Source organism: Temnothorax nylanderi, unplaced genomic scaffold, assembly GCF_030848795.1.
Source record: "Temnothorax nylanderi isolate EJ_2023f unplaced genomic scaffold, tnyl_v1.0 TNYL_tig0122_pilon, whole genome shotgun sequence".
Taxonomy (NCBI): Eukaryota; Metazoa; Arthropoda; class Insecta; order Hymenoptera; family Formicidae; genus Temnothorax; species Temnothorax nylanderi.
Window position 1 is genome coordinate 326,815 of NW_027249184.1, and position 24,466 is coordinate 351,280.

Consider the following 24,466-nt stretch of genomic DNA (forward strand, 5'->3'; position numbering starts at 1 on the left):
AAAAACCTGATTTTATTGATAAATTTTATTGATCGCAACACATTATTGCTATTTTCTTTACAGAAATTTAATACTGTAAGTGACTGTATAACTGTGTTAATACTGTAAGTAATTATTTGGCTAGTGATTAATTACTTATTTTCAGTATTAAAAGCATTAAGAATAGTGCTTTTAACACTCAAAATAAGTAATTAATCACTAATAGCCAAAATATAGTATTAAATTTCTGTAAGGGTTTATACATATTATCTCACATAGGATTGAAATATTCTTTCTCAACTTTTTGAAACGCATTTGATATCCTGCAGTAATATTCATTTTCTACTTGTCTAATAAAACAAAGAAAATATCTCTCTGCTATAAACATTATGAAAGTTTCACACCGTATCCTACGTATGTATGTACGACATTTAATATCCAATAGAGAAACGTCCTTTCTAGGAACTTTGGTCGACGTTTTTGTCCTTAAAGGACAAATGTTATTGGACAACTGATATCGGACAAATGTGAATCCTCCATTACTTTGCTTTATTGCCCATCCTATAGAGAAGATTCAATTTGTTTAGTTAGCAAGCCTGTTGATATTGCCGTGTTAGCCCGTTACTACTGTATGGTTAGGTTAGGTTTAGTGTATATGTATGTGATGCTTCGTTTCCGTTTATTACACAAGAATTATATAGAAAGTGATTAACTTGCGATTGATGAAAAACGGGGAATCCTCTAATTAATTAGACTCTATTATAAAACATGAAGATGAACGACAGATATATTCGTCGTATGCGTATCGCTTAAACTTAAATGTAATGAAAATGACGTATCCCGGATTAGTATTACTTGTCGGAGTTGGAGTTGGAATAGCGACTTTTCTCTATTATGTGTTCACCGAGAATAACCGCACGGATGGACAGTCATTTTCGTATTCGGGAAACAGAAGATCGTCCGAAGACCACTATGAACGGTCCGAAGACCGTTCTTGGTCGACATCGTCGCATCCGACTGAAAAGTATTCATCTCAATATACCTATACCTACATACATAATACATTTACATACATTAGTATCAAGTATCAATACCTGCGCACGTGATTAATAATATCATCTGATTTTCTCTGCTTTACAAACTTACTTTCCACCTTCTTCAGATGCAAAATCATCTTTCCTATAACTTTGGTTTTTCTATTTTCAATAATTACCTATAACGTAGTAGAAGTAGAAGAACCACCATTGTGATTTTTTTTCTCTTTTTTTTTCTTAAGAAAAAATTAGAACATTACAATATTAGAAACATATTATATATTGCAAGGTTCTACGAGAGATATTTACTTTCAGTGCACTATTAAATAGAAGAAGTTCATCAAACTCTTCGAAAAGTAAAGAAAGAAGAGACCTCGCGACAAGTAAAGACGACATGAACAATTGTTCAATCTGCCAATACGCATTAGTTGATTCGGACGTAATACAATTGCGTCCTTGTAGACATAATTTTCACAAGGATTGCATTAATGAATTGACAAAATATGATCCTGGGGTAAAATCTAAAACGTACTAACTAGAAACAAACTTTTGAATCCTGCTTAAAAATTCATGATTGTACTTGTTTATGTTGCAGGCCCTTTGTCCTAATTGCAGAAGAAAATTTAGGCCCGCGATATAAATACGTCGTACATGCAATCATGCATCATGTATATGCAATAGTGTTTGAATCATTTTGTACAGTATCTACAAATACTAATTGTTACATTTGGTTATTTCAGTTTTATCATAATACTTTAAATACTTTACTTACAATATGTTCAAAGCAATATATGAAACGCACAATCTTTTTACAATTTAGATATCCCACTGTCGTAATCGAAATTATATATATATATATATCCAAAATTCCTAGTTTTTTATCATACACTTTGCAGAAAAATAGAAAATTAAAATTTTTTAAATTGTGCTTACCAAGTTATGTATTACATATAGATTTTTGAGGATATTATTCTATAGATTTATCCTCCAACTGATTACATTTTATCTGTCTGTCGTAAGATAAAAACACTATACATACAAATCCAGAAGCGGTATCGTCGTATAAAGAAAAGATTTATGATTGCAAAGTCTGAGTAGTTTCTATCAAATATCCAAATGTAACTTTCTCTCCCTTTATTATCGATTGAATCGAATAACGTCGCTTTGTTACTCTAGAATCACGATTTATATCAAAGAAATATGTATCGTCTTTAGCTCCGATCAAAATGGTACAGAAATTTTAGTTACATTTACTTAGGAGTCAAGAAATTATATCTACCGAGAGAGAGTGGTACTAAAGTAGTTGACCGTGCTATATGTAAGAAATTAATCTTATATCCATTATCTATTTATATAATAAGGTAATTAGCCAGAGAGATTACATACAGATACACCCAATTATTGTACGAATATATCTGACAATTGTACGACGATGGATAATTAATATAGTGATGCGCTACAATTGATCCGCTTTCCCTTTCGTTCATCACTATCATAAATGAATTAGAATGTTTCATAACGTTGCGACGCAAACCCCGTGCATGTAATGGAAGACGGTGCGTACGCGTATGTGCAACGGCGAAGGCGAAGGCGAAGGCGACGGCGACGGCGACGGCGACGGCGACGCGCGTATTCTGTAACGTTCGTCTAGCGAGGCATGAGCGGCATGGAAAGCGAGGTTGCGAGGTAGTTGCGCTTTGGTCAGTAATCCGGGAAGCGTTTCCGTTCGGTCGATGCCGCGGAGAATCTCCGTCTCTCGCTCCGTCACTGTTTCTCTCGCGTAATCGGTAATCGATTGCAAGAATGCAAAAATGCGGAAAGTAGTGAGATAAGAGAACGCGAATCGGTGATTATCGATCGCGTTTCTCGTACCAAAATGTATCGATGGAACGAACATGACAGGATTATTGTTCGTTATACTTGTCGTAACTCACGCGGTCGCAGGATCGCGGCTATCCGCGCCCAATGAGAAACAAGGTACGTATCTGTATCTCATTATACATCGATATAAACTGCGAGTGTAGCTAAACGAACATTTAATCCGTCCTTTTTTCTCTCTCTCTTTTTCAACGCGCGGATACGAGATGCTATGCGTCGGGAGATTTTGCATCTTCTCCGCGCTTATGTACGATTTGCTTCAAATTCCGAGTGCACCATAATTATCTCAACGAAACAAACCTCGTAATTTAATATGTAAAACATATTCATCGATTCTTGATCGATTTGATCGAGAATAACCGAATGTTATTCTTAATGATTATCGGTCGCTCTAGGATAGACGATAATTGTTATATAAAACTGCGCTTGTAATTGTAAGAAGACTTGGAAGAAGAAAATTATGCTGTTTATCGAATTTATACGAGCGGCGGATTGCAATAAAAATAAAATTGATGTTATTCACGGGTTTTTTTTTTTAATGATAATAATATCGTTTCTCCTATTACCCTTTTTCTTTTAGATAGCATAAAAATATATTTAACGAGATAACGATCACGTATAATTCGTTGCACGGCACATAATCAGTATCATGATCATAATATAAACATAAATCGATCGTGTTGTCAGGATCGCATGAACAGGCGCGTGAATAGACAGAACGATGAGATAAAATATGTATAACGCGAAACTAAAACGCGTTTTTATTCGGCATTATCTAGTCGAGGCCATTTTACCAATTACAATAACATTAAAAGCGAAACGCTAGATTTACGCGATTTAAAACTTTGCAAAGGAACGCGGAACGATATAAAATCGGTGCACGATAATCACGGTTCCTCTTCCGTAAAATGCACTCGTATTTATTCCGCGTGTGCGAATACTGCGAATACGCGCGCACAGGCTACACGCTACACGCTGCAGGCTACAGGCTGCAGGGTTAAATATCGGTTGTCCCATTTCTGGACCGGTTCCACCTTCCACGCGCGATCGTCGAAAGAAGCGAAGCGAGTTGAAGCGGATTGAAACGAGTTGCGAGTTAATTTTCGATTTTGTTCGTGCTTCGACTTCTTTAATAAAAAGGTAACAACTTTGCAGCACATATGTCGCCCGCGCCCGCGCCCGCGCTCGCACCCGCGCCGTTCGTATCGACTATCGCCCCGACAAGAAACGAGAAAAGAGAAAAAAACGTACTGTACCGACAGCAAACTCGCCTCATAGCCCTCATATCTCATATCGCCTGTTCATCGCCGCGTTGAATTATGACGCGCTAATGATACGATGTATGTATATGTATGTACTTATGTACCTTAGATGGCTAATCGAGAGTTATCGACGAAAGCCAGCTCTGCGTCAGCCAGCCTCTGCGTAGCCGTAAGTAGCCATTAGCAGCCGCGTTACACGTTACAGGATTACAGGAACAGGAGCCGTCTAGCGCGAAGATTAAAGCTCAAGTTGAGCCAAATGCGATCAACGCGCGATTCCTGCAATTGTAAATTATCGTTACATTCCTGTGTGTCCTGCTATATATTCTCTCTACAATATTCCTAAATAAATATCCGCCGCGTCCGATTGTCCGATTGTCCGGAACAATCGATCGAAATCAAGTAGGCATATATAAGAGAAAATCTTTAAACTTTGAGTTGACGAGAATTTAAACGCGTACATACAACCGACGAAGAACATCAGAAACACCCGCGGAGTTTGCTTCACCTTGTTAGACTCGCATAATGGGGTTACGAGAATCTTGCATTGACCTACGTGCCCGTTTCCCGCGATCCGCGATACAGCGTGAACTGGCGAGTGGCGAGTGGCGAGTGGCGTCAACACTCAACAGGCTGAAGCGCCTGAAGCTCAAGTGCTAAACAGGCATGCATTTGAACACCGCCGAGAGTCAGAGTCAAAGTCAGAGATGCGCTCGATCCCGCTCGATCCCGCTCGATCCCGCTCGATGCGCGATGGCTCGAAATCTCGAAATGCCCGCATTGCCCGCGAAATATACGCGATCGGTATCATTGGGTATCATTGACGTACTATTATAGGTCTATCGTCTATCTATACTATACTTGTACCATAATTAACAATATTACGCGCGTTTACGAGCGGCATTTGCCGACATTCTACCTCTCTACTCTCTACCTGCGATAATTAAACATTTTCTCATTTACCGATCTTATTGTATTCTTAGTAAGAAGACTGATACGAGATTGGGCACCTTTGGTATGGCTCGCGCCTGGGGAACGATTCTTGCCTCTCGGGGTAACCGAATTCCTCGACAACGTACAATCGGACCAGTATTACCTTCGCACTAGAATAGACGTAGGTAAATAGTTGGAAATATATATAGTTACGATATAAATAATACAATATAACAAGAGATGTACATTTAGTGTCTGTAAGTGTACGTAACTAGGATAAGATTCGATATTCGATGTGATTTCATACTGTGGTATGGTATATTATAGTATATGCCATTTATACAGTATATGTAGTACAGAGAGTATGTATAATGTATAATGTATAGTATAGTATGTGACAATCACAAGTGCCGCGGAAAATCGCCACAGCCCACAGGTTGACGTTTCAAATAAAACAATTTTAACAGAGTCCTTGTTAAAGAATCGATCGTCCTTCTTGTACGGTCGAAAGCCCGCTGGAACCGTGCCCGTCTATGCTCTCGTGAAAAAGTGCGTTTCCAGAGACACGCGGCTACGCTCAGCGAGAGATACGGCGCAGCCGATGCTGAAATTGAAGCTAAAGCTAAAGCTAAAGGAGGTACGGAACGTTTTCACGCCGCTACAGGATCTAGGACGACCAGGACTTTTGGCTCAACGGCAGATCGATAGCACCAATAATCTAAGAGCGCAAATTATATCGCGAGCACAAATGCGGCAGGTAAAATACGCCTCTTCCTATTACTCCCAAAAGAATACAATTGCTGATTGCACGTACGTTTCAAAAATAAATGTCGTTCCTTTACTTTCACGTGAAACTATAATTTCAGGTGGCAACAGTACCGCGACTCGAAAAGGTCAGAGAAGAGAATGGATGTGAAAAAGTGCACTTTCACGTGACCTATTGGATGTTCTATCCGTTTAGCGAGGGAAAAACAATCTGCGTATTGGATCTTGGATTTTTTGGCAGCTGGCCGATACCTACCGTTGGTGGAATGTGCATAGGTACGCTTAAAGAATATGGCAGTCATATCGGAGATTGGGAACATATGAGTCTTTATTTCAAGGTAAATCATGCTTCAGCTTCGAGAATTCCTCAAAGTAAAAAGTAACTTTTCTCTCTCGTCACCGTTCATGTCACCCGCCCCTATCATACCAAAAAAATCCATACCAAAATACGATATCGTCATTTAGGATAACGAGTATCCTCTGGCAATGTACGTATCGGCGCACGATGCCGGGGCGTTTTATCAATATGATCCGCGAAATGGTACTTTCGTCTACGAGAGTCAAGAAACGAGAAAAGGTCTCTTCCAGAAGCCAATATTTCCTGAAAAAGTTTATACGGCTGGTGGCTCGCACCCAATATTATTTAGCGCACGCGGCTCTCACGGGCTCTGGACAGCTCCGGGGAAGCATAAATTTGTTCGAGTACCTCGTCTGTACGACGAGAGTGGATTCGGAACCGCTTGGCCGACATGGAAAAGATTGGAGTTGCTTTTCGAAGAGGATAACGAGCCTTTACCAGGCTGGATGACTTTTAAAGGCAAATGGGGTAATCCCAGCAGCAATTGTCATCCGTTAGCGAAACTAGGTTTTAACATTTGCGAATTTGTAGACGGCCCAACCGGAATTCCTATGAAGAAATTCAATTTTCGATGTTAAGACCTACCATCGTTAAAGTCGGGGGTGTTAGAAGTTATAGGGTAAAAGAAGACTCTCTAATTGTGAGACGCGTCTTTTCGATTCGAATCGGCAGAATAAACGAATGTGATGGTTTGATGACATACATATATATGTATATAAGACGGCAAATTGATGGTGCGATTTTAATGAGGATGCCAAAGATGGTTACTGATAACTCGGAAGAACTTTGCGTCTCAATTTATTCGAATAAATAATCTTGATCTTCATGAACAATTGAAAAGTAATTTAGTGTGTCACATCTCTGTAAACATTATTTATTTAACGGAAGCTTCGTTGAAAATTGACATCAATATAAAATAATAACAAAATAGGATTTATTCGATACAACTTGCGCGTAATTGCAGACATAATTAGCAGACAATAAGTGGTGTTATAGCTTTTGCAAGCGTCTCGCGTGTGATGTATTTTTAAGAGCAGTAGGCAAATTATCTTATTTTGTGCAGCATTACACCACTTACAATTGCATCGTTCGCTCTAGTCTGGGAACTTTCGGCTATGCTGATTCATTCGTTCATTCATTCGAACCTTTACTTGGTTTTCAGCACTTGAATGCTTAAATACCCATCACTGAAAGACAGCTCGATAATAAGCAGCATTACTCAGACACCTCATCTTCGTCGATTCCTTCGACGGCAATGCTGCGTATGCCGTTTCTCAACAATGGCGTACCCTTGTCTTTTGCTAAAACACGTGCATTCAGCACAATTTTCAACGGAGTACCCGCGGGACAACACATCACTTTGACATCCTCCTTCAATATTTTCTCCTTATATGCCAACAGCTCTACTTTCAACCTGATGAAAGAACCAAATATTTCAACAGCTGAATCAATTTGAGAAGAAAATGTGATGTACGCTTGACTCGAATTGTGGGGGAAAAAAGAAAAAATATATATATATACATAAACAAAAAAAATGTATACCTTAAGCCATCTTTTTCCTGCGCAAAATCGACAATGTGACAATTTGCATTATGATTTCCTGCAATTACCGCCGGAGCTACCGTTTTTTCTTCCGGATGAATACACGTGTTCCATGGCACTGAAAATTCTATGTGGTATCTAGAATAAATACAGAATATATCCATCTCATTGTGTATCTATTCCCTCTTTCTATATATGTATATATTTATATACATACATTTCATATATATTAAAAATTTTAATAAATTGTAATTATATTACAATAGAAGTTAAAGTCTGTTTTAAGCATTCAAGGTAACAATCATCAGACTTAGGAACACAAAAAAAATAAAATTATTTAAAAATTATATAACAAATAACCTGTGATACAGTTGTAAGAAGCCTAAATGAGCATCTATATGACCATGTCGCTGTGGCTGTATCATAATGTTATTATCTTTTCCAAGTCCGCTTCCACCGCTAAAGTGAACATGATGCTCTAAAAACACAAGATTGAATTAAACCTCACATACATCACATATTTAAGAATATACCCAAGTTAAAATAATCGAGTCTCTTTACATACAATTAATTCTTATACGTCGTATACGCAAAGCACCTTTCGTTTTAAAGTAAAAAATTTTACAAACACTTGTTTCATATATCTGTGTCATCTGTGTATCACTGATGTTATAAATGGAAATACGCGTAAGATAATACGTAAGACAATATTTTGTATAATCGTCGAACATTAGGAAAGATGATCAAGTACCTTTATCTCCCATGTTCCATAAAATAATCTGGCAGATTTGTCGATTCTGCTTTCATACTGTTCGCGAACCAAATTGACAAAATCAACTGCCCCTAATGACACTAATGACTGGCGATATAAGTCAGTGTCTAGGTTTTGAGTCAGTGTCTAAAATATAGGTTAAGGTTTTGGGGATTTTATTTAGGGTTTAGAACTTTAAGTTTCGTTTAGGGTTTTAAAAGATATCAAAAGTGGACACTTTGTACCTTCTCTCTGTTTGTACTATATCAGAGAGAAGCCTGAGAGAGGCCCGGTGATCCCGGTAATCCCGGTCTTTTTCGTGGGACTGGACTGGGACGCATGGGACCATTGGGACCGTCGAAAGTCGAAACTCTCGCAAGTCCCTGTACACTAGCGGCAGTACATCCATTTTCGAAATTGGTACTACGTAGCCACGTTCATTTTCTGCCGGCAGACACTGCCGATAAAACATTATTTTGGTGCGCGTCCGTGCTACATCTGCAAATGTATATAGTATATATCATATGTATATTAATTTTGTTTACACGCTGAAGATGACATAAAGAAAGTGTCGAAACGTCCGAATATGTATTGACTAATATATTTTATCTTATTGACTATATATTGACTATATATTAGTTGCTTTCCATTTACATCAAAACTCCAGATAAAAGCAGGTAAATTAAATGGAAAGCAACTATTGATTGCGCAATAATTACCGCGCGTGGCTCCGATTGCCTCTCTCACTATTCCCTATTTGATTTATTCAGGAGAGTTTCAAAGTTCATGATAATCAATCTTAAAGACCGCAAGACCGTCCTTGCGTCTACGCAATAGGTACCTTCGAATCGTTTCAATCGTCATTATTAGGATTATTCAAACGAAATGTATATGTATATATGTATGTACGAGTAAACTAATATATATAGTAAAGAAGCGTCAGAATAATTATCGCGCTGAATAATCTTTTTATGACGGAAAGGACATCTATATATCTATATATCTTTTATTACCGTGACAATATTGTAATAGAAGGAAATTATATAAAATCGGCTATATAATGATGATAATGACATGTGTACAATATGTGTGTGTGTATGTATGCGCGCATATGCGTGTAGTGTGCCATGAGATATAATTGACGCGCAGAATAATAAAATTTTAATCGGCGTGACCACAATATAATTCCAAGAAAATTGTATCCAGCAGACAATACTTATCTTTAGGTGAAGCATTTATTTCAAGAAAAACAGCAAATTTATATTTATTATCAAGAGAAATATCAACCATAAAGTTTAATTCGTTCGTTACGACAGGAAGTAGTTATATTTAATGATCTCTGAAAAATCGCGTTCTATATATTTAAAAAGAACATGTCTAGAAACATGAAACAGAAGGTTTCAACGACAATACGTTGAGGTAATAAGATAGAATTAATAATGCGCACAAGCACTATAGTAATCTAATTTGGTATTTTCTCATTAAATAATGTATATGTAAGATTGTGTGTTTTATTTTTCATTATCACGATGTCACATCTCGTCGTTGCGCATATTAATTGTAAACAATTGGCGCTATCGTTACATTATTCTTTCACTTTATTGTTAACAATTTGTTCTCTAGCTTATATATATTATATATTTGTCGCAAATAAAATTTGCATAATCTTTTCTTCTTATCGCGTCTTTTTACGTCAAATAATTTACCAAAAATTCAGTATCCATATCATAATCTATAGATTTTTTTATCTTGCAACATGTAGAAGTTTACCAGTCGTTACAGCTATATATAATTGAAATAAAAATTCGGGTCTCTTATTTAATATGTTATTATTTTTGTTTTTTTTAATTTGGTACACTACTTAGAAATGTAGATGGTTAGGCTGTGCATTTATTGTGCAACGCGTTTATTACGTGTGAATGATAAAATTTAGTACTGTATAATGGATGGTATGAGTGGGATTTAAGGATTTTTTGTAAACCAAGTCCACTTCCTGGCTGTACCTGAAGTTAATAAACATTTATTATTTGGTACACTCTTCAAACATATCTAGCAAAACAGAAGTCGTTTTTGTTCGACCCTCTAGCAAAAGTACGTGTTATGTAAAAATCTAAAAATAAACTCTGCGATTAATGCTCATTGTCAAATATTGAATAAATAGCAGAATTTTAAGACTCGAAACATGAATACATGTTATTTTTTACCATTATAGCCATGATTTATTGCTTCCGCAATCCGGAGGAATAACGGACTACATAATTCGAGTATTCCCCCACCCAATGGTGCCACAGAATGTCAAGGAGAACATATCGTCATTACGTCGCAAACTATAAAAGCTTAGGACTCTATCTTGTGATTAGTCAGTAACTTGGATCACGGGCTTGAACTGTACATACATCGTGTCAAAAAGAAAAATCAAACATGAAAGCAATCGTTATCGTGCTCGCTATTTCTTTCGTCGCCGTCTTGGTAAGATATCTCCGTTAATAATGTATTTAATTTATATTTTTTAGAAAACATCTAGATGTTTTTTAACTTGTTTTTTATCTGATCAATTTTTATTATTTACTTCAATCCTATCAGACTCATTCTATTCACATACACTCTTAATACTCGATCTATTTGCTGAAGCTCTCTAATTTCTTTTTAATTTTTCTAATCTTAGACTATATATGTGTACTGCTTCTCTCAATATATTTAATTTCCACAGAATGTATCATGAAAATATTCCTTAATCGTCTGACACATTCCAAATAGGCACATTTTTAAATACATCAATTATTAATTATTAAGCATTACCATGATATTACCATGTGAATAATGATATCCAAATATCTATTTGATTGTATTAGGGTGAGCTCACAAATGAACAAAAGGCTAAATTGAGAGAGCACAAAGAATCCTGTATCAATGAATCTGGCGTTGATCCAAGTAAGTGAAGAATAAACTAATTGCATAACATAATATAATATTAAAAAAAAACTAAAATAAATAACTGCATTAATTATAATAATTCGAATTTCAGCCGTAGTTGAAAATGCGAAAGGAAGGGCAACATCGGAAAATGACGAAAAGCTTGCCTGTTTCTCTACCTGTTTATTGAAGAAAATTGGAATTGTAAGCAAAACTCGTATCTCATTTTAATGTGTATCAAAAAAATAAAAATAAATTAAGAATAAAATAATTTCTACGCATATTCTAGATGAAAGCGGATGGAGAGATTGACTGGGAGGTAGCTCGTGCTAAACTACCATCAGACGTACCACAAGAACAGGCTGATCAAATATATAATGCGTGCAAAGACATTAGTAAGTAGATATAATATGAATTTGACAAGGGCTAAGATCGATTTTTATCCGTTTAGAGAACTGATATTGTAATCTTATGTAGTCGAATACTCTCGGTCCTTTCAAACATTACTCTCAATGAAAGTAGAGTGAAATATAATTGAAATATTGTTTCAGCTGGAACTGGTTGCGAAAAGGGACGCAATCTGCTTAAATGTTTTGTGGAAAACAAGCAATTTAATATTCTGCATTAAGCAAATGAGACCAAACTCAATATGAAAACCTAATTAGATCTATTAGTTAGATACCATATATCTTCTACTTTAGATAACATTAAAATATTACCTTGCACGTTCATGCAACAGTGTAGAGCTGTGTTAATGAAAAAATAAATATACATGTCGCTTCAGCATAAAACAATTAAGTCTCTCTCTTTAACTTTCCTAAACATTCTCTCTCTACAAATATGAGTTTCTACATAGGACTGCACAGTGATCTAATGTTATTCAACGATCGATATAAAATCTTAATTTTATATTTAAAAAATAAGAAACTTATTGAATTGAATAATTATAAATTGATTTGCAATAAGGTACGTCAAAAAACACATTTTGTAATAGCAAAATACAACAAATAAATTATCATTTGTACATATAAATTTTATTAATGAACTTAGTAAATTATTTTTTCCATGTTTTCTTCTATATTTTTGCGGTTTCTAACGCCTTAAGATTTTCATTAGCGATGTTATCGGTAAAGATATTACACAATTTTTTCAAGTTCTTTGCGACAACGTGCTTATTTACTAAAAAATCTCGTATAACAGTCAGTCAAACCAATTCTTTTTATATATTAATCTGTGTACTGAGATTATGTATATTTATTGCTGTCTGTATGTGGGTATCAAGAGACACGGCATGCGGCAGTGTCTCGCGCCAAGTGTAAGCGCTCGCGAAAGTGTCTCATCTATAGTCTATACCTCAAGCATCGAGTTGAACGGAGACACGATCACGAAGGTAATTTCTAAAAAAAACCGGCTAAAAGCCAACGTCGGCACTCTTTTATTTGTCTCTTTGTCTCTTTCTAAGGGGGCAAATAGAACCGGTTTAACCGAAGGTTACAGTTAACCGACGTTGGTAAAATATATTGGTCCTAAGCGGATGAAATTTTTCAATAGGCTCAATCGATTGCTTGGAGTCATATAATATAATAAAGAGTCTTAATTCTTTTTCTACATTACATCTACAAAAATTGTTTATCGAACATTCGTATTTCATCAGAAATATCAGACATTTATATTTGCACAATTTTATTTCCAGTTACTAATTATATAATTTAGTTTGAGCACAATTTTTAGCATGCCACGAAAAATTAACAAATCAGCAGGATATAAATAATAATATATGTATATTTCTATATATACGCAGTGCCATATATGTATCACTTATTAATATTACTGTATGTACAGTTAATTAATAAATAAATTATAACTGAAATATATCTATAATTCAACCTTATCCTTATAGTCTAAAACAATTTTTTTATTCTTTTAGACCTGTTTGTAAAAGCAGCGAGTCAGTGGTCTCCTAGGCTAGACGCTGGATTCACGCTCCGGAGATCCGGGTTCGATCCCAGCCGGGTACACAAAATCCTGGTGGGGTTTTTTTCCCGGTGATTCGTGGCGGGTCTAGTAGAAGGCGGCGGGGACTACAGGATGCCGCGCCTCCTCGGAATTTTCGGGGGTCGCCATCAAGTCGATTTCTCCCTCCTAATGGGGGACTCGCCCTCACCTGCCCCGTGACGGGTATGGTGGGGAAAGAGGAGATATCGGCGCTACCGTCTATCGGAAAGAGACGTAAAACCGTTGGTCCATGAAGGAAGGAAACGGGAAACCACCTTCATCATTTATCCCAAGAGAACATTATGGCTTCATTCAGCGTGTGGTTCGCCACTGTACATGACCATATCTCTCTCTCTCTCTCTCTCTCTCTCACTCACTCACTCACTCACTTATACATTTAAGTCATTATGGCGCGAATACAATTTGTGTATTTCTCTCGACATAGTGGACATTTCTCATCTTCCAATTGTTCTTGGCAATTATTGCAAATACATAAATGTCCACATGGAATAAATATATATTCTGCAGTGGCGTTTAAGCATGTGCAGCACATACTCTCATTTGGTACGATTATACGATTCACTCGTATAAACCACTTCCGTTTCTTTTTGTTCATTTTCTTGTTCAGTGCTTGTATGCCCTGGAATAATGACAATACTTATTAACATAATATCCGCATTAATGAATATAATCTATAATAAAAGAATGGTCGCGCGTTTGGCAAAACAACTGCTGAGTTGTCAACCTACCAACATTCTATATCGATTGTTGGTTTTAAAGTAAGAACCAATCACATTCAATTGCTACTGCGGGTTTGTTCTGCGCGCCCATTGTTTTATTGGCGCGCAGAACAAACCCGCAGTAATCGCTCGCGTAAACGTAGTATATGTTAAATATCTAATAGTCCTCTCTCCCTCTCTCACTTTTTCTCTTTCCGACACTGCAATGTATACATTTGCAGATGTAGCACAGGACGCGCAAAATGATGTTTTATCGGCAGTGTCGGAAAATGAACGTGACTACGTAGTACCAATTTCGAAAATGGATGTACTGGCGGTAGTGTACGGAGGCTTTCGACGGTCCCACGAAAAAGGCCGGGATGGCCTCTCTCAGGCTTCTCTCTTCTCTCTGACGGCACCAATAAATACCACGTGACCATTGTTCTTCCCCCGCCCCGTAACTTGTCAGCACTTGTCAGTTGTGGTTAGTTCATCAGTTACACGTATACGTATTTACGTATGTGCTTGATTGAAAAATATGGCTTCGAAAGAAAGTAACCTTTCTGCATTGTATACGGAATTAAATAAATTAGGACAAAATGGGGAATATGAGAGGGCTCTAAAAACTGCAAACCGAAGTAAGCTAAGTTAAAACTAAATTATTCGTTAAAATGAAAGCAAAATCGGTAATCACGACAAAAATAATTGGTATCTTTACTCGCTGCTGTAACGCTTTCATATCATTTAATGTATTTGTGTAAAATTATGTTTATATATCATTCCTTGAGACAATTTAGATGCGAAAAGCATTGTGAAACAAAATGTGTCATTTAGGGTACTATGAGGTAATTCACATTCTGTTATTTAGTTTTAGGCATTTCCCAAGATGAAGAAGCGGCGTTTCACTGTAAGATCATTTGCTGTATCCAGCTGTCCAAATTCAACGATGCATTACAACTTATTGTTAAAACTCCCAAATTGGCAACGTATGACAATATTATATAATGATATATATATATGTATATATATATATATATATATATATATATATATATAATATTTTATAAGTTTTTTTTCTCTAATCTAGGAATATGGAGTTTGAGAAAGGATACTGTCTATATCGTTTAAATCAAGTTTCCGAAGCATTAAAAGTAATAGAAAATGTGCAAAATCCTTCCCTGAAGATTAAAGAACTAAAAGCTCAGATATTATATCGTTTAGAGAAATATGAAGAATGTTTTGCAGTATATAGAGATATTATTAAGAATTCAAGTGACGAATATGAAGAAGAAAGAGAAACAAATCTTGCGGCTGTTCTCGGAAACTTAGCAATCGAGGGTTCTGTAAGTCACGTGCATTTTAGAAAATCAAAAGAGTTTAATATTAAAATATCAATAGTTTTAACATATAAAAATTATTTCTAGGATTTAGAAGTTCCTTCCTTACGCGAACATACTTACGAGTTAACATATAATGCGGCGTGTTGTTTACTCGCACAAGGAAGTAGAGATGATAAAGCTACTTTAGTAGAAGCGGAAAAGAAATTACGAATTGCTGAGAAAATGTGCAAGGAAGGATTGGAGGAAGATGGAGCATCTGAAGAGGAGATTGAGAATGAATTGGGTGTAATTCGAGTACAGCTTGGCTATTGTTTACAATTGCAAGGACGAGATAAAGAAGCACATGCGTTGTATACTGCTGCTCTAAAGGCCAAGCCAGACGATATTGCATTGGTCGCTGTAGCTAGCAACAATTTAGTATGCCTGAATAAAGATCAAAATGTCTTTGATAGTAAAAAGAGAATGAAAAGTGCCACTCACGAAAGTCTAGAGCACAAATTAACTTCTAAGCAAAGAAGAAATATCGCATACAATCAGTGTTTGTTAGCGTTTTACACTGATCAAGTAAGCCTGGTGTATGATGATACTGTGTGTGTGGGGGGGGGGGGGGGTTAGTATTATTAGTCTTATTATTTAAATTAAGATGACGCGCGCTTATTATATATTTTCAGGGAGAACAATGTCACCAACTGTGCAATAATCTTGCGAAAGATTGCATTATGCTTGCAGCAGATGCAATGTTTATCAAAGCTGTACAACTTAGTAAAGAAGGTAAGCCAAAAGAAGCAGCAAAACTATTAATCGAACACGCAGTTGGTGAAAAGGAATTACCTATGAAATTGGCCAGCGTGCAAGTACTTTTAAGTCACGATGAAAGAAAAGATGCAATCGCTATTCTTGAGAATCTAAACGAAAGGGATAGATCTCTACCTGGAATAGTTAGCGCGCTCGTTACGCTTCACTTAGCTGATAACGACCGGGAAAGAGCTTCAGCTGCTCTAACAAATGCAGTCGCTTATTATAAAAAGAACAAGGTATATAAATTGGATATATGCATTGTCATATTTTCCACGTGACACTTTTTTACTAAGTTACATGGAAAATTTCCTTTCAGGAAACCACTGAAAATTTGGGAGAATTGTGGCGACAAGCTGCTAATTTTTACTTACGTGGTGGAGAACTCAAGATTGCTGCTGACATTCTCCAAGAATTAGTAGATGCCTCACCGTCTGACACCAAGACTCTAGCTCAATTAGTAGTAGCTTATGTACAGTTCTGCCCTACAAAAGCACAGTCATTATCCAAAAGATTACCGCCGCTTCATGATCTTGCCGAAACTACCGACGTTGACGCATTAGAAAGCAGCAATTGGGTTATCGGGACTAAAGTAGTAAAGAAAAAGATCGAACCTTCGCCTGGGTAAGTATTATATTTCAATCAAGTTATTTCAATTCAAATAGTAAAATCATATACGTTTTGATTTTTTTACCAGCAAACCAATATCAGATATAATTCAAAAGAAGTACAAGAAACGTAAACGCAGGGGTAAACTACCAAAGCACTACGATCCAAATGTTGTGCCAGATCCAGAGCGATGGTTACCGAGACACGAACGTAGTGGATTCCGTAAGAAGCGGGATAGAAGGAATAGGGATACCGCTATGAAAGGAACACAGGGAGTCGCTACAGGAGCTAGTGATCTTTAGTACGTACAGCCTATATATATAGGCGCATATTTATGAGAATTCTTCTATAAGTCTTTGAAAAAAATCGAGAGGCATGTTTGGAGTGATGGTCGGGAATACAAACTTGGGACCAACCATCAGTCGGCCGTTCTCACAATGAGCCATGCGTCACCCCTGCATTACTGTAAAATACGACGAATTAATAATTAAAAAGATAATAATGTATTTTATTTTACAGCGATATCACTAAAATGCCTGCAAATGCTAAGCCTTCTCCAAACCCTCGTCATAGTTCCACAGTGGAAACTTCTGGACCACGTCAGCAACAACGCAAAGTTCAACAGAAAAAGAAGAAGAAAGGTAGCAAGTGGTAATGATTCTCATGTCATTTCACTGAACTCGATTGTCTTTTGATATTAAACAAATTAGATTCCATAACTTTATTGAAAAGAAACATTTGTTACCGAAAAATACAAACTGAAAAAATAATCAAATGGATTATTTGCTACTATGTAGCTGTATTTTGTGAAAAACGCAAGATGTAATACTGCCATTAAAAAGTAATATTGTACACACTTTATAGGTGTATTATTGAAGAAATACAATTATGACCTCTCTATCACTTGTACAAGCATCAATTTTGTCGCTCACAGATACCACTACCAGATCTTAATGCGTTTCATGCATTTAATGCATTAAAAAAAATGTATCGATTAATTTTATTCTTACTAACAACATATATTCTATTATGGACATCTTTTTCTTTTTGTATTTTGCAAATTTGTTTAGAAAACTCGAAAAAGTTCGTATTTATTGCAAATACATATAGATGTATGTAAATACAATATAGACAATATTAAATTATGTTTTAGAAAATATTTTTATTTCTCTTTTCTCACAAAAAATCCTCTTAATCAATTCGTGACATATTAACATGTAAGTAACGCATCTTTTGTGTACATTGACTAGGGATAGGTGATATACATATCTGTTTCACATTGATAACAATTGTATATAAAAATACCATCTGTTCTCTTTATACTCAGCAACTCTGTAATATAAATAGATAATGTGATTGTGCGTTGGCTTGTAAAATTTATATGTACCTATATGTATGTAACAGACATATAAGAGAGAGAGAGAGAGTGGCATAAGTCAAAACTGTAAAATAGTATTACGTTGGAATATAATTTTAACGCCACAATATTTTCGATAATGTTTTTATACTAATTATGTTGTCCAACTATGTAAAAACCTTGTAAAGATATATTTTGAAATATCGCTATAATCGATGTGCGCGTGAAAGAATCTTGTTACTAGCAATAACTTATTGTCTTGCGATCAATCTACACTATATGTATTATTGTTTGTTGCTGTGTATAAACTCATAATAATGATCAATCATCAAGATATTTGCAAAATATTCTCAGTTTTTCTCTATATCTTTACCATTACATTTATAACTCTGATATCAAATTTTAATTTCAAGTGAATCATTGTTCAGTATTACAATTATATTCTTAAAAAAAAAAAAAATGCATTCTTGTATCAGAAAAGTGTAGGGGACATGGGTGACCATTGCTGGTCGTCTTTGCTACTTTTTCTTTACACCGATACATCCATATGTAAAATGATAACAATATTGTCTCAACAATGTTTGAAAGATAATTATTCAATTAAATAATCCAGATATTTACTATATATAGCTATGTTTACGTACCGAACTCATTTACTGATAAATTATCGTAGGTTTTCTGTCGCACACAAAGCGGAAAATGGTTGTTCAATTTTCTATTTATCAATGTAAAGAATAGACGAGTAAGGCACAAATATACGCATGCGCGCTAATATGAGAATAACATCATGCGAGCCATGATGGGCTATGTCAAACTACGCAGCCACAATAATGTGAATGCGTATAATGTACAATGAGGTATAAATCCTTATAAATATTCCTTTATATATTAGCGATATATGATGCTACTTTGTAGGTATTATGCCCTCCCAAACATCCTCTCGTTGTTTGTTGGCTAATCGTCTTTTCTCTGTAATGCAAAAATCTCTCTTAATAATCTCTTCAATAATTATTGAAGACTATTTTTACTTTTCAAAGATTACCTTTTGCTTCACGTAATATATTCTTTTCGTGCTCACGTTCTTGTCTAGCTGTGGCAAGCTTCACACCCAATGCACCTGTAACTAATCTTCTAGCTAAGGCGGCGCATGTTTCGGGACGATTCCTATAAGGTTGCAAAAATTCTGCGCTTCTTCTAGCTTTCGTTTTACTCAAAGCAGTAGCTTCGCTAAGTGGTCTCGTTTTCACAAATGGATGATTCGAGGCTAACACTTCGGCAGCTTAAAGGAAAATAAAAGAAGCAAAAAAGAATGTAGCTAATTGCAATAAGTCTGATTAAAATTGGGCTTATCGGAAGGAAACTATTTTCAACAATTATTGATAATGAATTATTGATTATTATACTATTAGCAGTACCAAAGATGTAAAATAATCGTAAATTTTCTCGAGTATAAATTTCCTTGTCAAAATAAGTTATTAAGCTGTTTTCAATAAAGATATACAAAGATTACATATTAATTATTTTTATATTAATATAAATTATTAGACACGTGCATATATATATGTACATACCAACGAGAGGACTGCTGAAAACTCCCAAACAATGAGTATCGTCCACCCACTTCAGCTCAAAGCCACCGTTCTTAAAAGAGCTGAAGACAGCCGCTAAATCGCTAGTTTTGAACTCGGAAGGAAAATTGTAAATTTCTACAACGTGTGCATACTCGTCACTGGACACTTCAACTTGCTTGCTGTATGTCTTGTAATCGTTCTTTGGTTGTTCTATCACTACTTCACCTACTGCTGACGTAAGCTAAATAAGAGAGAGAGAGAAAGAAAGAGAAAGAAAGAGAAAAAGAGAGACAATATATAAATAACCAACCAATTGCACACAACAAAATAGACAAACGCAGTAAAGGTTATTTGATATAAAAACGCAAGATACGTAATATACTGACCTCTTCTATCAATGTGGGATCTAAACAATCGCCATTATCGTCAAATAAGCTATCCCAATCGCATTCATCTCTGTTCATTTTCAAAGGTGGAGAAGGTGGTGCAGCCGGTTTGCTCTTTTGCCTTTCTACCTTTTTTACTTTTTTCTCAGGTGATGTTACAAGAATTGAAGAGAGTTGTTCAGACTGTTTGGATTTCTTTTGAACGGTATCGGAAATTATTAGAATATCCGATACTACATTCTGTTCAACTAGTTGTCTATCTTTGTAATCAATTACATCGTTACAACTTAAATGTTCGAGCGAGAATTGGTTTTCTTTAATACTTTCTTGTATCCGTCCTAATTGTTTGTCATTAATTTCAAATTGGTTGGATGATTTTAATAGATTGGAATTAGTATTATTTTCGTCAGTATTATCGGTTGTGACAGTTTCTTTCTCTTCGGACAAAGTTGGCACATCTTCTTTCAGTTCTTCCGAAAATTTATACATGTGCTCGGTATTACCGCGAGTATCGGACATATTCCCAGAATCTAAAGAAACTACGTTTTCTGAAATCTCTCGCGGGAAATGTTCATCCTCAATCTTCGTACCGCGACTCTCGGAGATTTGATCATTCAACGATCGAGTCGTATCGTCTATATTTTGTTGACTACAACATACATCTTGTAATTTAGAATTATTATTTATATTTAAATCTCCATTTAATGTCGCCTGAGAAATTTTTAGACTTTGCGGCTTCTTATCTTCAGTTTCTAAACTTCTGCGATGTCTAGGTATGTAAACCGCCCGATCAGGTCGTTTTTGACGTACATTTCTGCATACACATACATATACATATATTGACAACATGTTTGGAATCGCTAGTATCGATCGTGTAAAATTATAACGTGAAAATAAAAAATACGCTCACTATGCATGTGCCAATTGTCGAGTACACTCTAGATACATTCTAGTATATGCGCATGTATATCATATAACGATTATACAATAATTATGATTAACAAATATGATTAAAAAATAATAATTTAGTAAGCCTTACTTGACCGAAGAGATATCTGCAGTCGATTGTATCTGTGTCTGTGTACTATTTATCCCAGAGCAATTGTTAGCTCTCCTAGCCGCTGGCGGCCTATAAATCTCTACCGTTGGTACTGACTTTGCTAAAAACAAATGAAAATTTCAAGTATCTCGCAACGGAACTGTTTTAAAAGTACCTGTCACATGACATGACGATTATTCATCGTCAATAAATTTATATTCATAATAACCTTGTCGCTGCAGTTTGCACTCTGGAGATGTCGAGGGTGAGCGTCGGCCTTCGATACCCATTCCGCGAGTCGTATCCTTTTGTCTCGTCGTACAGTTTGTTTTACACTCAGGAACATTCGGTGAATCCCAATCTCTTTATAACAAAAATAATGATATGTAATTTTTCTGAACCAAGCTTTCTTTAAAAATATTCTTGTGTCAAAAAAACTAGAGCAATCAATTGGAAATATGGTGTTTGGGATAAGATTAGTCTTATTCCAAACACTAAAAAAGAAAAACCATTCTTGATGTTTCGGAATCATAATTGTGTGATTCCGAAGTAAGTAAGATACAGACGGAATAGAATGATCTTACGATCGAGAGACAATCTCGATCAATTTCACTTTCGTTTGCGTTGTACAGCGTATAGCATTGCAATTATACACACGTACACACATACACGCACACAAACATACATATACTTTACATATTGAAAATGTCATTTATACATACGTGATACACATCGTTATAATTACAATACATGCGCCATACGTGTTAACTCTGAAAATCAGATCGTCGCGGCGAAAAACCATTGATAAAAGAAAAACCACAAATAATCGTTTGCGCGTTCAAATACTTGCGGTTCAAATAAATTAATAAATCGATGGAATATTTTAGCGGAAAAATTCGCAACTTAGCGGACATCGAAGCTGAGAAGAATAATTCTTAGCACTTTGTCATATCTGTACCTTTTCACATCGCTCTTGTAGCATACTACGGTACGTCTAGCCGAGCCTTGGCCGATCGAGAATGTATGCAGCAAATCCGGGAAACGGTCCTGTATCAGCTGGTGTATTATGTACCGACGATAATTGTTGACAGGCGGAAAGACGAGCACTCTGCAAAAGTGAAAAGACTGAAAAGACTGAAAAGAAAGAACGCGTTTCTCGCTGAAAGTGAGATCGAGCCGCGAGCGGACTGTGCTGTTTGGGTTTGGGGTATCGCAGTAGGTTTCCGTTCGTTTCGTTCGTTTCGTTTTGGTGAACGTAATGCCTTACGGCACTGATTCGAGACTCGAGACTCGAGACGAGGATGGAAGGGGAAGAGACGAAACGATATATAAACGTCAGCTAACTTTTACATAACCCGTTCACTTTCTCCTCGTCTGACGTCTGACTCGTCTCGTAAGTCTTGTTCGTTTCACGAGGACTCGCGTTACGCGTAGCGTCGGCGTAGACATCGGCGTGTCTTACGACTCGCCATCATCAGTCAGACAGTCATCAATGTCATCAATGTCACAAATTTTCCCTCGACCTCTTCTTTTGTCGCCTAATGACTCTAATGAGCGCGAATGCCGCGAATGGCGAGATCCCAGTGTACAGTGCACAATACCCGAGCAATCAGGAGGAAAAATATCCTACTTGCTTCATATGTCTATCATTAAACGGCGTGAAAATGAGAAACCAATTTAATTCAGTTTATTTACGTATTTACGTTCCCTTTTTCCTGCAAGGAAAAAGCAGAGCGTGCTGTTTTATATCATGTAACATGTAAGCATGTGGTCATGCGAGTACTAAATTACTTATTCACCTAACCACGTGCATAAGAATCAAATTACATGTTCAAAATCGACAAATTGTACTTTACTCTATATAAATATACCCAGGATGGACTAATACAAATATTGCACAGGGAAAGAAATATGCATTTGCAAATCTACAATCTGATGTGAGACTGTGAGACATAAAACTTTCCAGGATTTTACTATTTTACTATTTTAATGTCGATGTGTATCGTTCTACGGATGCAAATATGTACAAATATTTATCAATGTATCGGCTGTGGCAATAAAAGTACACCAAAACTATTTACATTAATTTACGCAGCACAAATCATATACAAACATAAATAGATATAGAGCAGTAGAATGTAATAAAAAAAATGGAATTACGATTCGACTCTTTGTACTCTAGCAAAAACGAAAACTCTCTCTACATACATACATACTATATATATATATATATATCCTCTGCTCCTGCACTATTAATAAATTCTATTCTATCCTGAGCATGGGGCATGGGGCATGGGAATCCTGGGCTGTCCTGGACCACTCTGCGACTCTGCCACTCACGGTAATCTCGTTCTTCAGATCCGAATTCTTGTTCGACACGACATACATTAGTAGTATTAGTACATACGAGTCCTTTTTATTTGCCAATGCATTATATGTATATATGTATGCAGATATACTATATAGTGATGTACCAAATAGTGAAATCAAGATCAAAAAGGAATCGAAAGAACAAAACTGTTTTACATGTGTGTGTTTGCGACCACCAACGAATATACCGTGAGGAAACTAATCTTAACCTCCAAAGATGATGCAAGATGACATCGGCGACATCGGCGTCGTCTTGCACCGTGTTTTAAGTTACAATACTCTATTCTAAGAAGCTTGTTATAATATTCTCGTACCTCTTACGCGTCTTATCCTTCATAAAGATGGTTACGTCGTATTCAACATCCTCGGAAAACAGGCTATCTTGCAAACTCATTTATCTTTCGTTAACATTCACAAAGTATATACGTATTCGCGGGTGTCAGCAGTCAGCAGTCAGCGGATACGAACATTCGTTATTTGTCGAGGTCGAGATACGAATTTCTACTCATGTTTCAATCAGTTTCGATCTTCTTGTTATTCTTGTTATTACACAAACTCGTATATTACACTGATTACACAACAAACCGCTTCGCTACGCTCGAATACACTTGACTTGAATTGAATTGAATTGAATTGAATACACTCAAATACATGCACTATCTATTGCCTATGCCCTATGTCATTTGCCATTTGCCATTTGTTGCCATTTGCCTGATTTGCCATGCTTGCTATATGGCCATATGCCATATTTTTATAAAGAAGGTGAAGATTAAAGACTGACCCATGTGTTCCGATATTCACTGCCAGTACTGAAAATCTATAGTTTGCGTCACGTATACTATAGATATTCAGTACTGGCAGTGAATATCG

The 24,466-nt window shown here is 36.2% G+C and overlaps 7 protein-coding genes and 1 long non-coding RNA gene across 10 annotated transcripts in view; 5 read left to right on the forward strand and 3 right to left on the reverse strand.

Annotated features, from left to right (window-relative positions):
* The window catches only part of Dy (transmembrane protein dusky), a 46,199-nt gene extending 41,494 nt beyond the window's left edge, over nt 1-4,705 (reverse strand). The window contains exons 1-2 of one of the 2 annotated variants that reach the window (XM_071713308.1): nt 4,619-4,705; nt 4,258-4,432 (exon numbers count right to left, since the gene is read on the reverse strand). The gene's annotated coding sequence lies outside the window, so the exon portion shown is untranslated. Of the gene's footprint in view, nt 1-4,257; nt 4,503-4,618 lie in introns of those variants that run through there. The other variant, XM_071713307.1, reaches the window with a different exon arrangement.
* Nucleotides 578-1,548, forward strand: LOC139776571 (uncharacterized). Its single transcript, XM_071713322.1, has 2 exons — nt 578-1,003; nt 1,329-1,548. The coding sequence occupies exons 1-2, from the start codon at nt 804-806 to the stop codon at nt 1,546-1,548; spliced, it is 420 nt and encodes a 139-aa protein (XP_071569423.1). The 5' UTR covers nt 578-803.
* Nucleotides 1,975-7,914, forward strand: LOC139776569 (uncharacterized). The gene is made up of 5 exons (XM_071713320.1): nt 1,975-2,990; nt 5,137-5,271; nt 5,554-5,843; nt 5,953-6,189; nt 6,317-7,914. The coding sequence occupies exons 1-5, from the start codon at nt 2,909-2,911 to the stop codon at nt 6,785-6,787; spliced, it is 1,215 nt and encodes a 404-aa protein (XP_071569421.1). The 5' UTR covers nt 1,975-2,908; the 3' UTR covers nt 6,788-7,914.
* Nucleotides 7,068-8,889, reverse strand: LOC139776565 (adipose-secreted signaling protein). Its single transcript, XM_071713317.1, has 5 exons — nt 8,748-8,889; nt 8,503-8,649; nt 8,112-8,229; nt 7,752-7,889; nt 7,068-7,623 (listed from the first exon to the last, which is right to left on the reverse strand). The coding sequence occupies exons 2-5, from the start codon at nt 8,513-8,515 to the stop codon at nt 7,425-7,427; spliced, it is 468 nt and encodes a 155-aa protein (XP_071569418.1). The 5' UTR covers nt 8,516-8,649; nt 8,748-8,889; the 3' UTR covers nt 7,068-7,424.
* Nucleotides 8,890-10,812: 1,923 nt separating this feature from the next.
* LOC139776567 (general odorant-binding protein 56a-like) lies at nt 10,813-12,209 on the forward strand. The gene is made up of 5 exons (XM_071713318.1): nt 10,813-10,971; nt 11,355-11,433; nt 11,528-11,619; nt 11,705-11,810; nt 11,967-12,209. Exons 1-5 carry the CDS (start codon nt 10,924-10,926, stop codon nt 12,041-12,043), a joined length of 402 nt encoding a protein of 133 aa, XP_071569419.1. The 5' UTR covers nt 10,813-10,923; the 3' UTR covers nt 12,044-12,209.
* Nucleotides 12,210-14,604: 2,395 nt separating this feature from the next.
* Nucleotides 14,605-17,773, forward strand: Srp72 (signal recognition particle 72). The gene is made up of 8 exons (XM_071713300.1): nt 14,605-14,767; nt 14,998-15,115; nt 15,217-15,472; nt 15,554-16,033; nt 16,141-16,503; nt 16,584-16,888; nt 16,962-17,174; nt 17,393-17,773. Exons 1-8 carry the CDS (start codon nt 14,668-14,670, stop codon nt 17,526-17,528), a joined length of 1,971 nt encoding a protein of 656 aa, XP_071569401.1. The 5' UTR covers nt 14,605-14,667; the 3' UTR covers nt 17,529-17,773.
* Nucleotides 17,774-18,015: 242 nt separating this feature from the next.
* LOC139776557 (uncharacterized) lies at nt 18,016-24,346 on the reverse strand. 2 transcript variants are annotated; one of them, XR_011719114.1, is made up of 9 exons: nt 23,911-24,346; nt 22,185-22,334; nt 21,456-21,589; nt 21,227-21,347; nt 20,188-21,001; nt 19,802-20,042; nt 19,273-19,509; nt 18,875-19,199; nt 18,016-18,205 (listed from the first exon to the last, which is right to left on the reverse strand). XR_011719114.1 is itself a non-coding variant. In XM_071713301.1 (8 exons), the coding sequence occupies exons 1-8, from the start codon at nt 23,988-23,990 to the stop codon at nt 19,135-19,137; spliced, it is 1,842 nt and encodes a 613-aa protein (XP_071569402.1). In that variant the 5' UTR covers nt 23,991-24,346; the 3' UTR covers nt 18,016-19,134. The 2 variants fall into 2 exon arrangements, 1 of the variants encoding a protein (XP_071569402.1); XM_071713301.1 differs by having other exon boundaries at nt 18,016-19,199.
* Nucleotides 22,653-23,302, forward strand: LOC139776570 (uncharacterized). Its single transcript, XR_011719115.1, has 2 exons — nt 22,653-22,985; nt 23,102-23,302. It is a non-coding gene; the product is annotated as an uncharacterized lncRNA (long non-coding RNA).
* Nucleotides 24,347-24,466: the final 120 nt, after the last annotated feature.